Source organism: Macrotis lagotis, chromosome 5, assembly GCF_037893015.1.
Source record: "Macrotis lagotis isolate mMagLag1 chromosome 5, bilby.v1.9.chrom.fasta, whole genome shotgun sequence".
NCBI classification, from domain to species: Eukaryota; Metazoa; Chordata; class Mammalia; order Peramelemorphia; family Peramelidae; genus Macrotis; species Macrotis lagotis.
Window position 1 is genome coordinate 246,720,936 of NC_133662.1, and position 18,748 is coordinate 246,739,683.

Here is an 18,748-nt window from a genome sequence, read left to right on the forward strand (position 1 = left end):
CCCGCGTCGCCCCTCCGCCGCGCTCCGCTCCCGCCCGGCCCGGCCCCGGCCACGCCCCGGCCCGGCCCGGCCCCGCTCCGCCCCGCCCCCCGACCCGGCGCCGACCGCGGCGCCGGCGCCCTCAGCGTCCCCGGGCGCGCGCGCGCAGACCCCGCCCCCGCCCGGCCGGCGCGCTCGCGTCACGCGTCACCTGACGTGACGTCAGAGGCCTCGGGCCGGGCTCGGCCAAGGGCAGCCGCCCCTGGGCTTCTGTCCCCCCCCAGAGGGCGGGCGCTTGCCTCTGATTGGACACGGGCTGCAGAGAGCGGCGCTGAGGGGACCGGGAGAATCCGGAGGCTGACGTGGAGGGGCGGGGCCTGGAAGCTTACGGGGAGAGGGCGGGGCCGGGAAGGGGCGGGGCCTCACGCCTGGGAGGGGCGGGGCTTGGGCACCTCCGGGGGAAGGACCTGAGGGAGCTCTCTGGAGGGATGGAGTCGGGAAGCGGGGCGCGCCCGGGAGACCCCCGGGGCGGGGGCGGACCCTGAGGGGCCGACAGGGGCCTGCGGCGCCCCCTCCTCCCTCCTGGAGCACGGCCCGAGCCTTCCTTGGCAGCAGCCCCTCCCGACCGGCCCGGGGGCCGCCTCAGCCGCCTGGGCAGGCCGGGGCCGGGGGCCGGGGAGGCCGGGGCCGGGGAGGCCGGGGCCGCCGGGGAGGCCGGGGGGGCCTGGGGGGCCGGGGAGGCCGGGGGGGCCGCCGGGGAGGCCGGGGGGGCCGGGGGGCCGGGGAGGCCGGGGCCGCCGGGGAGGCCGGGGGGGCCGGGGGGGCCGGGGAGGCCGGGGCCGCCGGGGAGGCCGGGGGGGCCGGGGCCGCCGGGGAGGCCGGGGGGGGGGCCGGGGCCGCCGGGGAGGCCGGGGGGGCCGGGGCTGGGGAGGCCGGGGGCGCCGGGGGGGCCGGGGAGGCCGGAGGCCGGGGGGGGCCGGGGGGGGGGCCGGGGGGGGCCGGGGGGCCTGATGATGGGGAGGGCGTCCCCGGCCCAGAGGAGCCTGGGCACCCGCGAAGCGATCAACCAGCTCCTCTGGAAGGCCCGGCCGGCCTCCAGGTGCCCTGGAACGGAAAGCCTGACCACTGTGCGGCTTGTAGTCCTGGGTCCACCATGAACCCTGGGGAGTTTGTTGCCTCATCTGAAAAACTGGGGACTCGTGTTTGTGCTCAGTATTGGGGTGCTGCGTGCGACTGCAGGAGGGGGAAAACGTCCTCAAAGACAACAGTGACCTGCATTCACAAAAGGAAAACTGGCTGGTCCACTGATCTCGTGTGTTTTTGTGTGTGTGTGTGTGTGTGTGTGCGCACGTGTGTGTGACCTGTGATTTTATCTATTTAGGGAACTCCCCAGCCGAATTCCACAAATGCCAGTGGCATGCTTGGCAAGGTAATGGAGTTAGCTTTAGTGAGTCACCCGGGTTATATGGCAAGTAGGCGTAGGCCTTCCTGTCTCTGAGGTCAACCTCACTCCACCTTTGGCCCAAACCTCCATAAGGATTTATGGAAGTAAGAGCACAAGCCCCAAAGGAAACAAAATGGCAGACTGCCCTCTAAGAGTGGAAGAGGAAGCATGCCATCCATTCATAAGGACCAACACTTGGCTCCACAGAGATAGATAAAGTTAGTAATATTTGTATCTCTGTGTGATGATGTTTGTCTTTCCTTCTCAAAGAAGACCAGGACATCAGGGGAGGTGATTCCATGGCAACTACATGAATTGGTTTGAGTGAGGGGACTTGGGCCTCACTTTCTCCTCCAGAGCCATCTAGGCCCAGTGGCCAGTTTTGACTCAGGACAACTGGAGATAGGTCTGGATGCAAGGCAATCAGGGTTAAATGACTTGCCCAAGATCACACAACTAGTGTCAAGTGTCATTTAAGGCTGTATTCAAACTCCTGTCCTCCTGACTCCAAGGTTAGTGCACTATCCACTGCACCACCTAGCTGCCCACCTCTCTGTATGTGGAAGAAGCATTCACTCATAAGGACCAAAGCTTGGGGTCATGGAAACAGATAATGTTAGTAATATTTGTACCTCTCTAAAAGTAGAAGCATCTTTTCATTAAGTACAGAAGTTTGGGATTATCTGATCTAATATTCTTTCAAAGTTCATTAACATTTCTTGATCTCTGTATTGCCTAATTAAGTTGTTCTATCAGCCTCTAATTGAGGACTGTAGGTTTGGGGATTTTACCTCTGTTGTTCCCCACCCACCCATCCAGGCTCTGTTTTTTGAGATGGATCTGAGGGAAAAACTCTATGAACATGCAGCTCTTCTTTGATTTGCATCTCAAGGTTGGCTTCCAAGTTTATGTAACAATCAAATGAAATTTTGGCCATCCTAAGGAGACAGGAAAACTGCTCTGATTATATAAATGTAACACCTTGGTAGCTGAGAAGACAGTAATCCTGGAGAAAAATGGATCTTGTCAGTTTTGACACAGGAACAGACCCTATGGAGGAGTTAGATAATCTTCAAAGTAATCAATGACATACAAATGTGTAACCTGATTGGTTGGCCGCCAAAAGTTTTATGATTCTGTGGATTCTGTATAAATCGTCCCCAAAATTTTATATGGTGGTTGTTGTTCACAAGAATGCCATCCACCCATGTATTGGGTAAGATCCTAGAGAATTAAACTTCATTTATTAAACTGTCATTTCCTTTTTAGTTTAAGGAAATTAAGGTTAACAGGATCATGAAGATAATGTTAGTAATATCTGTACCTCTTTGTATGAGTGGAAGAAGCATCTATTCATAAGGACCAAAGCTTGGAGTCATGGAGATAATTATAGTAATATTTGTACATCAAGATTAGAAGAAGCATCCATTCATAAGGACAAAGCTTGGGGCCATGGAGATAGATAATGTTGATAATATGTGAACCTTTTGCTAGCAGAATTCTTCAGGGCAACATAATCAGAGCAGTGGACTTGGAGTCCTAGCCTGACTTACTAGACTGTGTGATCTTATGCAAGAAACAACCTTTCTGAAACTTTAATTTCCTCCTCTGCAAAATAAGATTAATAGTACTATCTTTATACTATTGTGGAGATAAAATGAAAGAAGACATGGGAAGAATTTTACAAATCTTAAAGCACTTATAAATGTCAGCTCATTATTCTTAGGAGGAAAGTGTGGTTATCTACACAGGTTACTAACTTGCCCAGTGCTAAAACGGAGATGTCAGAGATGATCAAAATAATCATCTAATTTTTATTTCCATGTATCTGGTCATACACGGAATGACTTCTTAAGAGTAAAGATATAGGAATCTTAGAAGTAGTTTTGATCATGTCATCTGATCTAGCCCACTCTCTTAAGAGCAAAGTATTATTTTCTTTCCTTTACAAATGGGCAACTGAGGAAGTAAGGAGTTATAACTTTGGTCTCCTTTTCTCAGCTGTTTCACACTTGAGATTCAGACAAACTAGGCTTCTCTGTTCCTCATGTTCCTTCATTTTCAGTCTTGGGTTCAGCACTGGCTGGCCCCCAAACCATTTCCTTCTCCTCTCTGTCTCATAGATTCCTAAGACCAAACATCACCTTCACAAAGCCTTTCCTGATTGTCTCCCCTTGCCCCCTTGCTAGACCTCTCTCTCTTGCAAATCACCTTGTAATCAGCTTCTTTGTGTTTGTTGTTTTTTTTACTTATTCTGCATACCCATTTCTCTAAGTATTCATTGTACATAACACTGCACAGGGGAATAGTTTTGGTTTTGTATTTATATGCTCAGCACATCAGACTGGGACATCCCCTAGAGCTAGGACTATCTTTTGCCTTTTTCAAAAATTTTATTTAAGGCAATGAGGTTAAGTGACTTGCCCAAGGTCACATAGCTAAGGCAATTAAGTATCATGTCGGATTTGAACTCAGGTCCTCCTGACTCCAGGGCTGGTGCTCTATCCACTCTTGCCTTGCTTTGTACACTCAGATACCTGGTTCACAGTAGGCCCTTAATCAATGCTTATTGAAACACAGTCTGTCCATTTGTTGACTGGTTGATTTTCTCCACAGAGCCCATTTCTAGATTCCTAAGAAGCTGGTCATATTATTACATGGGTACATCGCTTTGAAGATATAGGTGATGACTGAAACTGTACCCTGATCAGTCTATCTAGGGGCAGAACTTCTTCATTTGGAATTTTTAAAAAAATTCTGATACCTTCATTTTCATATGATCAGTTTCCTTGCAATCTTAATCATTTAAAAAATATTTTTCTGATAAGGAAGTGATCCAGAACACACAAAAAAAGCCAAAAAGTTCCGTTCTGGTACACCTCATCTCCATCTTCCATGTCTCCTTCAATAAATCTTATCATACAAGCCATCCAACTGTGATCAGACTCTGGGAATCCTTTGAACCCAGGAGCTAAGGCTAAAATATCTTGGTTGCTTGCACCATAGGGAAGTATTCAAATAGAGACCAGGAATCACTGGCCCTATGGTTTTTCACCTATAAGGAGGTTGCTTCATAAAGATTCATCTTACTTGTTAAAGCTGGTGTTTTCAAGCCTGAATTCTATAAAATAAAATGGAGACTTTTATTCAGGGCCCAACCACTGGTCTGAGGATATGGAAGGAAGCCAGGTCTGTAGAGTCCTTTGGGATAATTCAGAGTAGGGGCTCTTAGCTTTGGCAGCAAAGACCATTAGGAACATTAATCCAAGGCAGTGAATGGAGTTGGCATGGACATTTGAGTTCTTAGTTCAAAAACAAGAAAGAAGGCTTCTTAAGAAAGTGATTGGTGAGCCCTGGGGGTATGTGTGTTTTTCCTGGGGCTCTAGGATAAACCATGAGCCAGATCCAGAAATCTGATGAAGTCACAGACCAGTCAGGAAGGTGACCAATTCTGCTTGGTAAAGGCAACATTCACTTTTTCCTTACCCAAGGGTTGGCAGACAGTGGTGTCTGAAAAGAACAGGCCTTTCTTGGCCTTGGATTCTTTGTCTGTAAAAAGGACACTGAGGTCCTTTCTAGTTTTGAATCTTATGATTCTATGAAACTCAGGCCTTTTCAGTTAGGGTGGGGGAAAGAAGGCAATTAGCCCCAAAGAAGACAAACCACACACTGCCTACATCCTGCTATTTCACTTTAATGCCATGGTACAACTTGAAGGCTGGTACAACCATACTGTCACAAACATTGGAATGAAAAAAAGCCAACAACACAGGACCTATTACACAGTGACACAAAGCCCCAGATCTTGTTGGGAGGGGGAAAGACATTTAAACCCAGGTCAGCACCTGTACTCCACCTGGGGTCTCCTGCTCTTCTTCCTTCTTTCCCACTTTCTTATCCATGCACATTTTTCCAGAATTTCAGAAATATCTGGCCCCCTTCAGCCTCCTTCCACCAAGGGCCAGGTGAGAGTCCTGGCTCTGGAGTCAGAGAATCTGAGTTCAAAACCTACCTCAAATGCTCATAATCCACGTGACTTTGGGCAAGTCACATCATCTCCTGGGGTCTCAGTTTTCTCATCTTTAAAATGAAAGGATCGAACTAGCTGGCTTCTGAGGGCCCTTCTGGCTCTTGAATTCTGTATGGCCCTATGAATGTACAGAGAAGTCTGACAAATGGGACCATTAAAGTAGGTATATTCAAGTCTAAGTCTGGATAGAAGCTTGGGGTGTGTGTGTGTGTGTATAATGGAATCTTACAGGATGGGAAGATTTTTAAACTCTTTCAAGATGGGGTCACCCCTGTGTTCTCTGAGCCCAAGCAATGATTCAAGTCCAGTGACCTCGACATTTTCTATAGCACCACCAGGGGCTCAAGAACAACAAACCACTCAGGAAGACAAAAGAATCACCTGACCCAACCTGAGAAGCATTCCTTAGAAAGCCCCCAGCAGATCAGAGGCTGAAGAAAGAAGTGAAACCGGCCAGGAAGGCAGAACTAGAACTAGCTACCACCTGCTTGTTTGGTCAATGAGCCAACCAGCATCTGGATGAATTGTGTGGGCAGGGGGATGCCCACCTCTCTCTATCTAGGTCAACGAATGATAATCGGCTCAACTGCGAGGGATCCAGTCAACAGCCCAGCCCCCAAGCCTGCCATGCTACTGGCCCATGGGGAGCCACCCATGGGGGAAACGCCCTCTAACCAACCATTTTCCTCTGGATTGATCCTATCTTTGAATTCTCCTGTTCTCCAATAGCCAATATTCTTCAAAAGTACAGTGGAAAGAGCAATAGTTTTGGAGCCTATGTTCATATCACATCTGTGATTGTGGTCAATCAAGCAATCAAATCAAATCACATGTTATGACTTGGATACGTTCAGCTTTCTCTAAGCCTCTGTTTTCTCATTTGCAAAATGTGGGGACTTGACTAGATGGTCTCTATAAGGCCTCTGCCCACTCAAAATTTATGACCCATAAATCAGTCTAGTGAGTCTTTTCTCTTGGTCTGTCCCTAAAGAGAAAACATCTAGTTTCATTGTTAAAATCAGGGGGTAGTGTATTCCATAAAGTCAAAAGAATTCAAATAAATCAAATTAATCAAACTGTTAGCACTGGGCAAAGGGGGCAGGGGAAGAGTGTTGCTAAGACTCTTCTGGGACCTTGCCCCCTCTTGGTTTAGACCTTGATGACTGAAGTTGCATGGTAGCTGGGGAATAGAAAAGGTCCAATCCCACCAAAAATTAGAGGAAATCATTGGGGGCCAGAATAAATTCCCCAGAAAAGGTGTTTTATTCCCATTAGTCCAAAGGCAGAACCAGAAACTGGTTACCAACAACCATCTTGCTTTCCCTCTTCCCCTTTGGATGTGACTGACGGCTATAGACAACTGAATTTTTTTTCCTGCCTTCCAATTCAATTTCAAGTCCTAAATAGAAGGCAGGCCAAGCATGATCTGCTACAAGGGACTGTTACTAGCTCTACAAAAAGTTCCTTAAAGGTAGCCAGGGATGACCCTTCCTGATAGCCTTAGTCTCCTGAGAAGGACACACATTGAAACACAGTCAATGAAAGCACAGCACGACAGAGTAACAGAGTGACCTTCCAGAAAGATGGGGGACACTGTCCTCACCCAGTATCCAGGTTAACCCCCAAGCAGGGTTGCAGGGATTTTCGAAAACCAGTCATTCTGAGTCTCACCCATGTGGATTCTAAATAAACACACTGCGATGCTCTGTGGCGGGAGCAGGAGGGGACAGGGGGAGAGAGGCCAATGTGGGTTACTGCCAGCGCTCTACTCACACTGACATCCTCCTCAATAGCTTGGCTCAGTGTCTGTCAAGAAACGAACACGGATTAGGCAGTAACACCACTTGGAGACGTAAACAAAAGACTTTTCTGCTAAGCTCAACGTGACTGGACACATGGTTAGCAACACCCGGCACTGTACAGGAACATCAACCCCAAAACAAATATTTCTAGTCACCTTTTAGATGAAAAAGGCAAATGAAAGACTAGAACAATTGGCTGCCAACTGAGCTCGAAAGCCTCCCTGTTCTTAGGTGATCTCTACCATGTATAAGCTCCTCCATTCCACTGCCCCCCAGATTTTCTGACCCAGGGCTGATTCTTTTCTTCTTCCTTTTTCCTTCCTTCCTTCCTTTTTCCTTCCTTCCTTCCTTTTTCCTTCTTTCAGCATTTATTGCATTTCTCCTGGCAGCTACTCTGCTAGGTACTGGGGATCACTGTCATTCATTGCCTCTGGGTCACTTCTCTTATGGGGGAGACAGCTTTATACAGGGACACATTAAGGATGATACACGCAGGTTTGGTGGAGGTGGCTAGGCTTCCTAGGCTTACACTATTGGGATTCTGGTAGTATCTTTAGATGCCGTTGGCTAACTCAACCAATCCTTACATATATGGGGCCAAGGGTTGGACCAGTCAGCACTGACCTTTTAAGATACCCTCTCCAGAGCACGGATGTTGGTTTGAGTACAGATGTGACCACAGGAGTGGACTCTCTCCAAGTAGCCCTGATGTGTCTTACTGAGGAATGGGGGAGTGGCAGAGGTGACGACTGGGAAATCACTGAGGGTTACCATGCAGCTGACTCAGCCTCCAGGAAGAGGAGCTTCCATAGGGAGAAGGGAGAAACTCAGAGATCTTTTAAAATCTTTAAAATATAGGGACCCAAGTATCCTTGGGAATTATTGCTGGCTTACCTAGGAACCTCTACTCATTCCCTCCTTTATCCTTCAGAACTCAGGGCCTCCCTGAGGGAGAGATTTGAGTAGGCTCCTGGTGGTGGACTTTTGCTGTTCCACTCTAAGGTAGCTTTGTACTATAGCCGGGAGCCACACACTTAACAGAGCAGCCAGTAGCATAGAGAAGGATGCTATGGTTTGGTGTGGATGGAGATGCCACATCTATCCCTACCTCCCATCAGCCTCTGCTTCTCAGGAACTAGCCCTGGGCAGGAGCCAGGGACAAGGAGGGGAAGGGGTTGGAGAAGGAAGGGAGGGACAGCAGGAATCAAGGCCCAAATCAGGGCTGTAAACACTGGTTTTTCTAAGGCGAATTGGGTACAGGCCTTTGGCAACTCTGGTCATAGACCCCAAGGGAGTTGAGAAACGTGCATGGTGAGAAAAAAAAGGGTCTCTCTGGGTCCCAGGAAGAGGAACTGATCAGGGATACTTGGGAGAGCAGATCCCTTTTCTTCACCAGCATGAGAAGTTAAGGGAATTCATTCGGGGACATCTCCCATATCCTATTCTCTTTTTTCCCAGCTGGGCCCTGGGAACATAGGATCTCATAAGGAGCAAAACCAGAGCAGGGTTAGGGAGGTTGGGGGAAAGGAAAGGGACTAACACCCACCAGAGTATGAAACATGGCTCAAGACCCAGCCCTGACCTCCAAGAAAGATCACAGCTCTCCCTCGAGGTCAGGGAGACAGTCAGATCACTCTGGATCTCCCAGATGGGCCCCAGTTAGATTCCCCTGAGCCTCAGGCAAGAAGGTACTGCTCCTAAAGAGGGCCCAATGGGGCCACTGGTCCAGCTGGCTAATGCCCTGAGCCCGGCCCCCAAGGTGCATCCCTGGAGTGGGCAATGAGGGCACTGGGCCCCTGGGCTGGGCTGCTCAGGACTCAGTCCCCATCACAGCATGTCCCTGGGGCGGGTGGTTGGCAGCACTTCCAGAGGCCCATTTTTTTTTCCAGGGGATGTCAATCAGAGCCCTCCCACTGGGGCTTCTTGCCAGGGCTACTCACCACCATGTGATCTTGAACTCATAGATGGGTCTCTTGCAGTAATAATGGTTGACCAGATGCTTGTCACAGACCCCGATGCATTGGTGATCCACCGTGAGGCCCTGGGCAGAGAGGTCTGTGACCAGGCAGTGCAGCAGGTCATAGACGTCAGCCACGGCCTCCCATGGCCCAAAGGACACGTCCACTTCGCAGTGGTGTTCAAAGAAGGGGCTGTCGCTGTCACTGCGCTCAAAACGCAAGGAGTTGAAGAGGGGACACTCATAAGGCGTGATGGGCATCTCCTCCTTGAAGACACAGACCTTCAGCTTGGCAAAACGAGCCTTGCGCTGGACGGCCCGCAGCTGGGCGATCTCCACAATCCGCTCCAAATGGTCTTTGAAGAACAGAAAACAGCAACTGTCACAGGGAGGGAAAACAGAGAAGGAGGAGGGGCAGGGTCTGGTCAGGGGGAGGCAGGACAAAGAGGGAAAAGACTGCCCTGGACAGGCCTGAACTGATTCAGGGGCAATCTTTGAGTTACAGAATCATCAATCTAGAGTCAAAAGGGACCTTAGAGGCTGCTGAGTCCAATCCCTTCATTTTATAGCAAAGGAAACTGAGGCTGAGAGTGTTAAGTGACTTGTCCAAGGTCACTCTACTAGCAGACATATGAGGCAGGATTTGAGCCTAGGTCTTCCTCTCAGCAGGATGCTTCCTGTAGCAGGAGAAAACTCAGTAATACCAGTGTTTCTAAAAAGGAATAGGCCTCTTGTTTGGATTTCAGTTTGAAATAAAAGGAAGGGGAAAATAACATTTTTTATTCTATCAGTTTGAATTGAAAAATGACTATCAGTTTGAAATAAGAGGATGGGGAAAATAACACTTTTTATCTTATCAGTTTGAAATTAAAAAGGGGAAAATAAAGGGAAAAAGTAAAAAAAAAAAAAAAAACAGGGCAACAACAACAAAAAAAAAAGATGAACTCCCAAATGAATCAAAGTACTGAATTCCCTTTCTTCGGAGGTCTAGGTAAAAATTGGCCAGAATTTTCATCTATCTGGTACAATAAAGTTAAAACGATACAGCAGGCAGGGAAATGGGATGGCAATCCTCCACGCCTTTCCTGGTCCATTTCTCATAATGTTAAATAAACATGGCCTTAGCGTCAAGGTGACCAGGGTTCAAGAGTTGTCTCTGACACATGATGATTATGAGCAAGTCACCTAACTTCTAAGAGAAAAGCAAAAGAAAATAACAGAAATTAAGGGAAGCATTGAGTAAGAAAAACCACTATCTGTAAAATAAGTGGGTTGAAGTGTGGCCGGGTTTCCTAATTTTTTTGTGTCCTGGACCTCTGGGGCAGTCTAGGGAATCCTCTGAGCCTTCTCAGATTCAAGTTTTTAAATGCAGAAAATAAAATACATAGGCCTAAAAAAGAAAACAACTATATCGAAATAAAGATGTCATTTTTTCCCATTCAAATTTAAAAACTCCCCCTGCCCCATGCTGTTTTGTCCTTCATTCTCTTTTTGTTTTTTTTTTTCTTTTTTGCTAGGCAATGGGGTTAAGTGACTTGCCCAAGGCCACACAGCTGGGTAATTATTAAGTGTCTAATGTCTGATCTGAACTCAGGTCCTCCTGACTCCAGGCCGGTACTCTAACCACTGCCCAACCTAGCTGTTCCCTTGTTCTTCATTCTTAAAGATGAAGACAACAGGGAGGTGATCCGGTGACATTCGTGTTTAGTGTACATAAATGAGGCAGGGCTGTGCAAGACATCAACCTCACTTTCTCCTTCAGAGTCACCTGGGTTCAGTGAATAGATATGGATCAGGATGACTGAAGATGGTTCTGGATATGAGGCAATCAGGGTTAAGTGACAAGTGATTTGCCCAGGTTCACACAGCTGGTGTCAAGTTTCTGAGGCCAAAGTTGAACTCGGGTCCTCCTGATTTCAGGGCCTCCCTACTCACTGTACCATCGAGCTGCTCTCCATTCCCCTGAAATCTAGCCTGAAATACCTTGGAGCACACTCAAATAACAACAGACATTTCTACAACACATAAGCCATATTCCTGAAACAATCCTGTGAGGTAGCAAGGATTATGATCTCCATTTTACACACGGGAAAACTAAGGGCATTTCAATGACTTGCCCATGGTCCCACAACATGGCTTAGCTCTGCCCTCCTCACCTTTGTAATAGGGCATGAGTCCCAGGAACGCTTGGCGCACCTTCTCTCCTTTCAGTGGCTGCACATCCTCCAGCTGCTCCAGCAGGGGCCCGATGGCATAATATTGGGCCTCCTTGTACACAGCCCGTACGCGGTCCCTTGGGGGCAGGTCACCAGAGCGAAGGAAGTTAAGCACATCTCTAACAGAGAAGGAAGCAAAGGAGAAATTAGTGGCATGGCTAACCTGGGGAGGTGAGGATGTAGGAGGGCAGGGAAGAAGGAAGGGAAGCAGGGAGGAATGGATGGAGGATGGAAGGAGGGCTTCAAGATGGGAGACAAGACTGTATGACCCTGGGCAAGTCTCATAACCTCTCTGGGCCTCAGTTTCTTCACCTGTAAAATGAGGGGGTTGGACATAAGGGCCTATAAGTTTCCTTCCAGCTCTAAGCTGAAGGTCCCTTGTCTCCACTCCAATTCTCTTCTCTCTCCTTTCCTAAAACTCTACCACCTGGCTTTGGCCTCACAGAATCCTTCTTGGTCTTCAAGATACAGACAATGTACCCCAGTCTACATGAACCTCTCTCCTTATCTACCCAAGAGCCAGGGCCTTCCTACCCCACCTTGTATTTTATTTAGTATATGCTTATATTGACCCTTCCCATTAATATAATCTCCTTGAAAAGAAGTGACTTTCTCAGTTTTGTCTTAGAAGCCTTGGCAACAATAAGGCATTTGCTTGTTGTTAGATGTTGGTTGATTTTCCTGGCTCAACGTACGCACTCTTCCAGCTGATCTTCAGAAGATGCAGCATCTCAAGGTCCTTTGCCATTCCTGACCCTCCATCTTGTTTGGGTCCCTGTGTCCAATTGTCCCCTGTCCTACCTGGGGATGGGAGGAAACCATCTATCTCCCCTGGGTATGTGTTCCAAGCTGGAATGAAACCATAGACCTCAGACCCTTCTTCTTCTTCTTCTTCCCGGACCTATGCCAAGCTGTGGCTTGGTATTGAGACCAGCAGGAGGTTAGAGCCAGCCAGGGCTACCATGTTTATTTTTCTGCCTCTGGGCTTCCATCATTCTTTGGCAACATCCTCAAGGACAGGACAAGTCAGAGTCTAGCAGCCCTCTCAGGGGGAAAAAAAAACCCAAACCCACAAATCTTAAAGTCTCATTGGCACCATGGACCGCCTCTGGTCAGCCCAACCCCAGTCCTGGATCCAAGGTCTGCATGGTATGCCAGCTGAGGCATTTTCCTCCCCCAAAGAGCCCACAAACAAATCTTTTTATAGCTCCAACGAGTGATGTGACACGTTGTTTTCTCAGAGCCAGAGGCAGCTGACAGCCCACTGGGGAGACTAAGATGCTACAAAGCAAATGAATTGGCCACATGTCCCCTCTGTGAAGGTGGAAATCTGCCCCTCATCTGGCCTGGGAATGAGGAAATCCTGCTTGGAGGTGGACGGGGTGGGGGACTTGCAATTGATGAATTCCTGGCTTTTCAGGGACAGGAATTCAAGAGTGGCCTGAGGAGAGTGAGAGGGCATTCCAGAAACAGGATAGAAGATACTTTACCCTGAAATGGTCCTGGACAAAGAAGTCAGTCCAGGGGCAAATGGGATCAACTCCAATGGCTTCACGAGTTTTTCAGATCAACTTAGAAAATTTTGTTAGTTTGGTTTCTTTCTTAAGAAGGGAGGAAGAGGGGTGACTAGGTAGTGTAGTGGATAGAGCACTGGACCTGGATTCAGGACCTGAGCTCAAATCCAGCCTCAGACAATAATAGCTGTGTAACCTTGGGCAAGTCACTTAACCCCATTTGCCTTGCAAAAAAAATAAAGAAGGGAGGAAGAGGAGCAGCTAGGTGGCACAGTGGATAGAGCACTGATCCTGAACTCAGGAGGACCTGAGTTCAAATCTGGCCTCAGTCACTTAATACTTACTTAGCTGTGTGACCTTGGGCAAGTCACTTAACCTCATTACCTTGCAAAAACTATAAAAAAAGAAGGGAGGAAGGACATAGGTAAGATCACATCTGATCAATTCCACAAAGATAAGCTCCTCTTATTTTTTAAAAGTCTCTGGAGGAAAATCAGCTCCATGAAACCACTACCACTCAGGGGTGGGTGCAATTTTCAAAGGCCCCTCCCTCTCTCCTCTCTGCAGAGGTGGACAAATTAGGGGGTGACCTCTTGGATATACAGCCATGTATGAATGATGTGTCTGTTGATTTACTGAACTGCTTCCCCCCTGCCCCGCCTTTCCTTTTCAGTCTTTGTCACAGGGCTGGATCATTGAGTAGGCATGAGGAGAGGAAAAATATTTAAAAATGAAGGTAATATAAAAATGAAAATATCAACAAATATAAGATTTTTAAAAAGATGTCCAGAATTTTTTTTTAACATGGATCCTCTGAAAGTTGGTTTTGCTTCAGCTTGAGGCATGCCCAGGATTGTTGGAAAGGAACTCTGAGGTGATCTAGTCCAATCCTCTCATTTTACAGGTAAAGATACTGAGGCCCAAAAAGGGAAAGTGACTTGTTCAGAGTCCCAAAGCTAGGACATATCCCAGGCAGGTCTTGAGGCTACATCTTCCTAACTTCCCAGCCAGTCTCTCTACTCCATGGCAATTTTCTACTCAGTCAGTTTAGCATACCCACAAGACACCTCACACTGTTCTGTGTTCCTAAGGAGATATATTTGACTACACCGAGCATCAAGAAGTGATTCCTTGTGTCTAACCATATACACACTGAGAAGCAACAGACGACACCTACCCAAAGTGAGTCCCATCACGGTCGATGAAATACCGTCCTTCAGCATCAGTGGGAATATAGTGACGTCCGCTGAACATGGCTGCCAGCATGGTGTCCTCATAGCGCCGCAATGTTGACAGGCGTGTGGTGAAGTACATCCCTCCGATGTTGAGTGGGACCACCTCAGGGAACTGGAAGAACAATCATTGGGGCACTGAAACAGCCTGGAAGTCAGGACTGAGAACCTGGGTGTCCTTGGTTGAGGTGTCTGACCTCCCCGCATTTCCCTTTTCTTCCTTCCCTTCCCCACTTACCACACCCTAGCCAAATGGAGTGAAGAGTCAGACATGGCTGAGACATTCTAATGACAACAATCTGTAAAATGAGAAAGGGCAGCCAGGTGGTGCAGAGGTTAGAGCACTAGCCCTGAAGTCAAGAAGATGAGTTCAAATCTGACTTGGACACTTACTAGCTATGTGACCTTGGGCAAGTCCCTTCACTATGTGCCTCAGTTTCCTCATCTGTAAAATGAGTTGGAGAAGGAAATGGCAAACACTTTTTCTTCTCTTCCCTTCCCCACTTAATATACTCTACCCAAAACTGGGTAGTAGAGTCAGACATGGCTGAAATGACTTAACAATAACTATTTGTAAAATAAGGAGGGGCAGCTAGGTGATACAATAGACAGAGCACTAGTCCTGGAGTTGAAAAGAGTTGAGTTCAAATCCAGACTCAGACACTTACTAGCTATGTGACCTTGGGCAAGTCACCTCACTGTTTGCTTCAGTTTCCTCATCTGTAAAATGAGCTGGAGAAGGAAATGGCAAACCAGTCCAGTATTTTTGCCAAGAAAATCCCAAATGGAGTCATGAAGAATCAGACATGACTAAAAATGACTAAACAATAACAAAATGAGGAGGTGGCAGGTAAATGATGCCACACAACACCAATGTGTCATACAAGTCATCACCCCTTGAATTTTCCGAATGTGTTTCACTGGATCAGCATGCTCCCAAAATAATTCTTTAAAAAAAAAGAGCTAGTTCTCTAGGATAGGAATGGATTCACAGGCCCTAAAGGCCTTTGAAGAGCCTTAGTGGCCAAATAGTCATAGGATCAGAGGTCTAGTGCAGAAAAAAAGACCTTAGAGGTCCTTCTGTGTGACAGAAGAGGAAACTTGTCTGAGCCAATCAGTAGAATGTAAGCACCCTGAGGGTAGGGATTGTCACACATGGGTAATTGTATCCTCAGTCCCTAACACCATACCTAATAACTAGAAGGTGCTTAATAATTGTCTACCAATTGATAGCCCTATTCTAAACTACATCCTTTCTTTTTTTAAAAAAATTTTGGGCCAGATATGATTCATCAGGGAAGGCATTTTCTCCATTGAAGCAGATTGTGGAGTAGCTAGATGACACAGTGGATAGAGTACCAGCCCTAGAGTCGGGGGGACCTGAATTCAAATCCAGACTCAGATGATAATGCTTACCTCTGTGACCTTAGGCAAGTCACTTAGCCCCACTGCTTCACAAAAACAAAATTAAAAAAAAAAGAGGCAGATCATCCCTACTCTGCAAGTTCTGGTCATAGTCAGGATGTTACTTGAAAGAGTTGAGGGGTTAACTTTCTTACCCAAGATCACAAGGTCTCTAAGTGTCCGGGATGGGTCTTCCTGACTTATCTATGATGCCCTCTCATCCCTTTAATTCCTTCAGTTAAAAATCATTCATCTTTCGATGCTTCAGTAGGACTTGGAGATGACTCTGGATTCTCTAAGGCCAGGCCAGCTGCAGACATAAGCTACAGCAGGTGCTCCCAGACTGGGCCAGGGACCAGAGAATGTGTCTGTTGTCTTGGGAATGGCTTGGCTTAGTTCAGAGGGGCACATCACTAGGTTGGCTACAATATCTTTTTCTCCTATGGGAACTCTAGAAGACCATCCTTTAATTCACAGAGAAGGGGGGGGGTCAAGATCTGTGATGGAGCTGGGAGTTAGGGTGAGGGGAGTATCCTATGAATAACATCTTAGATCCTTAGATGATGTAATAATGTCCAGCCTGTGTTGGATTCAAAGATTCCTAGATCTATAGTTACAAGGAACCTATGAGGTCATCTCATCCAATCCCCATATTCAACAGAGGAGGAAACTGAGGCATGAGGCAAGACTTTAACCCAGGTCCTCTGATTCCAGAGCCTGTCCTATACCATCTTCTTGTATCCTATCTTTCTGCTTTCATTCAGTAAACATTAAATGAGGCAGTATCTGGATAGTTCACTGGGACTGAAATCAGGAAGTCCTGTGTTTGAATTGAGTTTCAGACACTATCTGAGTGACCTTGGGCAATTCCTTTAACTTCTGCTTGCCTCAGTTTCTTCATTTGTAAAATGGGGATGATAATAATAGTATTTCCCTCCCAATAAATAAGAGGGAGAATGAAATAATACATGTAAAATACTTGGCACATAGTGGGCAGTATGTTAATGTTATGTGCCAGACCCTTTCATACACATGACCTCATCAGAGCCTCCCCTAAAACCTGTGATGCAGATGGGCTTGGTATCATCCCCCTCTGCTTTTTTTTTAGGTTTTTTTTTTTTTTGCAAGGCAAATGGGGTTAAGTGGCTTGCCCAAGGCCACACAGCTAGGTTATTATGAAGTGTCTGAGACCGGATTTGAACCCAGGTACTCCTGACTCCAGGGCGGGTGCTTTATCCACTGTGCCACCTAGCCACCCCGCACTGTGCCACCTAGCTGCCCCCTCCCTCTGCTTTTTTAATGTCCAGAGAAAGGCAATGAGGTCTGGTCTATTGAGAAGGGGTCTCAGAACCAAAGAAAACCAGCCTGCCTTCTTTCAAGGCCCAGGTTAAAAACCTCACCTTCTGCATTCCCCTGGGTGTGAGTCCCTTCCATCATCTCCTCCTGGTTCTACCTTGTTTATATATAGGAGTTTGGAGGTGGGCTTTTGGAGGTAGGGATTGTTTTTGTCTTTCTATGTATCCCCATTGCCTGGCACATAGTAGGTCTTGGACAAATGCTTGCTGACATACTGCCTGTGTGACCCTGGGTAAGTCATTCTACTTTATAGTGCTCAAAAAAACCAAACAAACCAATGACAGACAGTATACTGCAATAACACTCTCCACAGTAGCCCAGATAAGATTAAGATATAACTGGAAAAAATATTTACCAAAATGAAATTTAAAATATTTCTGTCTATAAAATATATTAACCCAAGTGGTGTCCAAAGCACCAGGCATGGAGTTAGGAAAGACTCCTCTTCCTGAGTTCAAATCCAGCCTCAGACACTTACTAGCTGTGGGACCCCCGGCAAGTCACTTAACTTTGTAAAATGAGTTGGAAAAGGAAATGGCAAATTGCTCCAGTTTCCTTGTCCAGAAACCCCCAAATGGGGTCACAGAGAATTAGACAGGGCTGAAAAAGGACTGAAGGAGGACCACAAAATTCATGTTACTTTGTAAACTTACATAAACTGACTAATATGTGGGTTCCCATCAATGACTAGGGGACAGACACATAAATGCGGTTCCTATGAGGTTTTCTGAGTCCGCAGGAGAACTGTATTTGAGGAATCCTTCTGTAGGAGCTGGTGACCCTCATTTCTACTGGAGTTCGATCCCTGCACTCGGCCAGCTCCCAGGCCTAGGCCATCTGGCTTGGGGAGGGCAGTTTCATTTGAAAAGTCCCTAGATTAATGACTCCTGTCTCTTTCCCTTCACCTTACAGGGGAAGAAACTGAGGCTCGGAATTTAAGGATGAGCTTGAAGAGCGGGTGGGTGGGACACCGGGCGTCTGGGACAGCGGGCAGGGGTCTTCCCATTCTCCTTGGGGTCTCACGGAGAACAGACACTGGCGGAGGCTGCCCCCAGCCCTCCCCCCGGGGGCGGCCCTCCGGCGTGTCCCACAGCGCGGGGAGCCGGACGGGGTCTGTCCAAGGTCACGGAGACCCCGGGGTCCGGCCCGCGGCCCCCGCCCCCACCCGGGAGCCGCGTCCCTTTGCGCAGGCGCCGCGGCCAGAGCAGGGGCGCCCCCCGGCCCCGGGCCCCCGGCCCCCCGGCCCCCGGTTCTGGTGTGGAAGAAGGAGTCAAAAGAGGGAGCCGCCCATTCATCCCCTCAGAGGCGGCGTGGAGGGCGCGGGTGGGCGCCGGGGCCCGGGCACACCCCCACCGGGCCCGCGCCCCCGCCCGGCCCCCGGGCACCTGGGCGACGGGCACAAGCCCGTCAGTGGCGGCGCCCGAGCCTCGCCGCCCGCCCCCGAGCACCCGGCGCCCCGTTACCTCCTGGGGCAGCAGGGGCAGCGCGTGGCCGGCCTGCGTGGCCGTGGGGGTGGCCGGCTCCTGGGAGTCGTCGTCGGCGTCCGAGCAGGACATGGCATCGTCCGGGCGGCGGCTGGCTGGCTCCCGCCCCGTCACTGCCACCATCCCTCTGGCTCGGGGCGGCGGGGCGCGGGCGGCCAGGCTGGGCGCGGGGGGCCGGGGGGCCGGGGGGGCGCGGGGGGCGCGGGGGGCCGGGGGGGCGCGGGGGGCCGGGGGGCCGCGGGGGGCCGGGGGGGCGCGGGGGGGCCGGGGGGGCGCGGGGGGCCGGGGGGGCGCGGGGGGCCGGGGGGGGCGCGGGGCAGGGCCGACGGC

The 18,748-nt window shown here is 48.9% G+C and overlaps 1 protein-coding gene across 7 annotated transcripts; it reads right to left on the minus strand.

Moving 5' to 3' along the window:
• Nucleotides 1-1,149: 1,149 nt before the first annotated feature.
• On the minus strand, nt 1,150-18,589 carry KCTD7 (potassium channel tetramerization domain containing 7). 7 transcript variants are annotated; one of them, XM_074189301.1, is made up of 6 exons: nt 18,398-18,470; nt 14,413-14,473; nt 14,120-14,289; nt 11,369-11,547; nt 9,196-9,568; nt 1,150-5,571 (listed from the first exon to the last, which is right to left on the minus strand). In XM_074189301.1, the coding sequence occupies exons 3-6, from the start codon at nt 14,254-14,256 to the stop codon at nt 5,445-5,447; spliced, it is 816 nt and encodes a 271-aa protein (XP_074045402.1). In that variant the 5' UTR covers nt 14,257-14,289; nt 14,413-14,473; nt 18,398-18,470; the 3' UTR covers nt 1,150-5,444. The 7 variants fall into 7 exon arrangements, 6 of the variants coding, with proteins under 6 accessions (XP_074045402.1, XP_074045398.1, XP_074045401.1 ...); XR_012468839.1 differs by lacking the exon at nt 14,413-14,473 and adding an exon at nt 7,880-8,058 and having other exon boundaries at nt 5,478-7,259; nt 18,398-18,589; XM_074189297.1 differs by lacking the exon at nt 14,413-14,473 and having other exon boundaries at nt 18,398-18,589.
• Between the last annotated feature and the right edge of the window lie 159 nt (nt 18,590-18,748).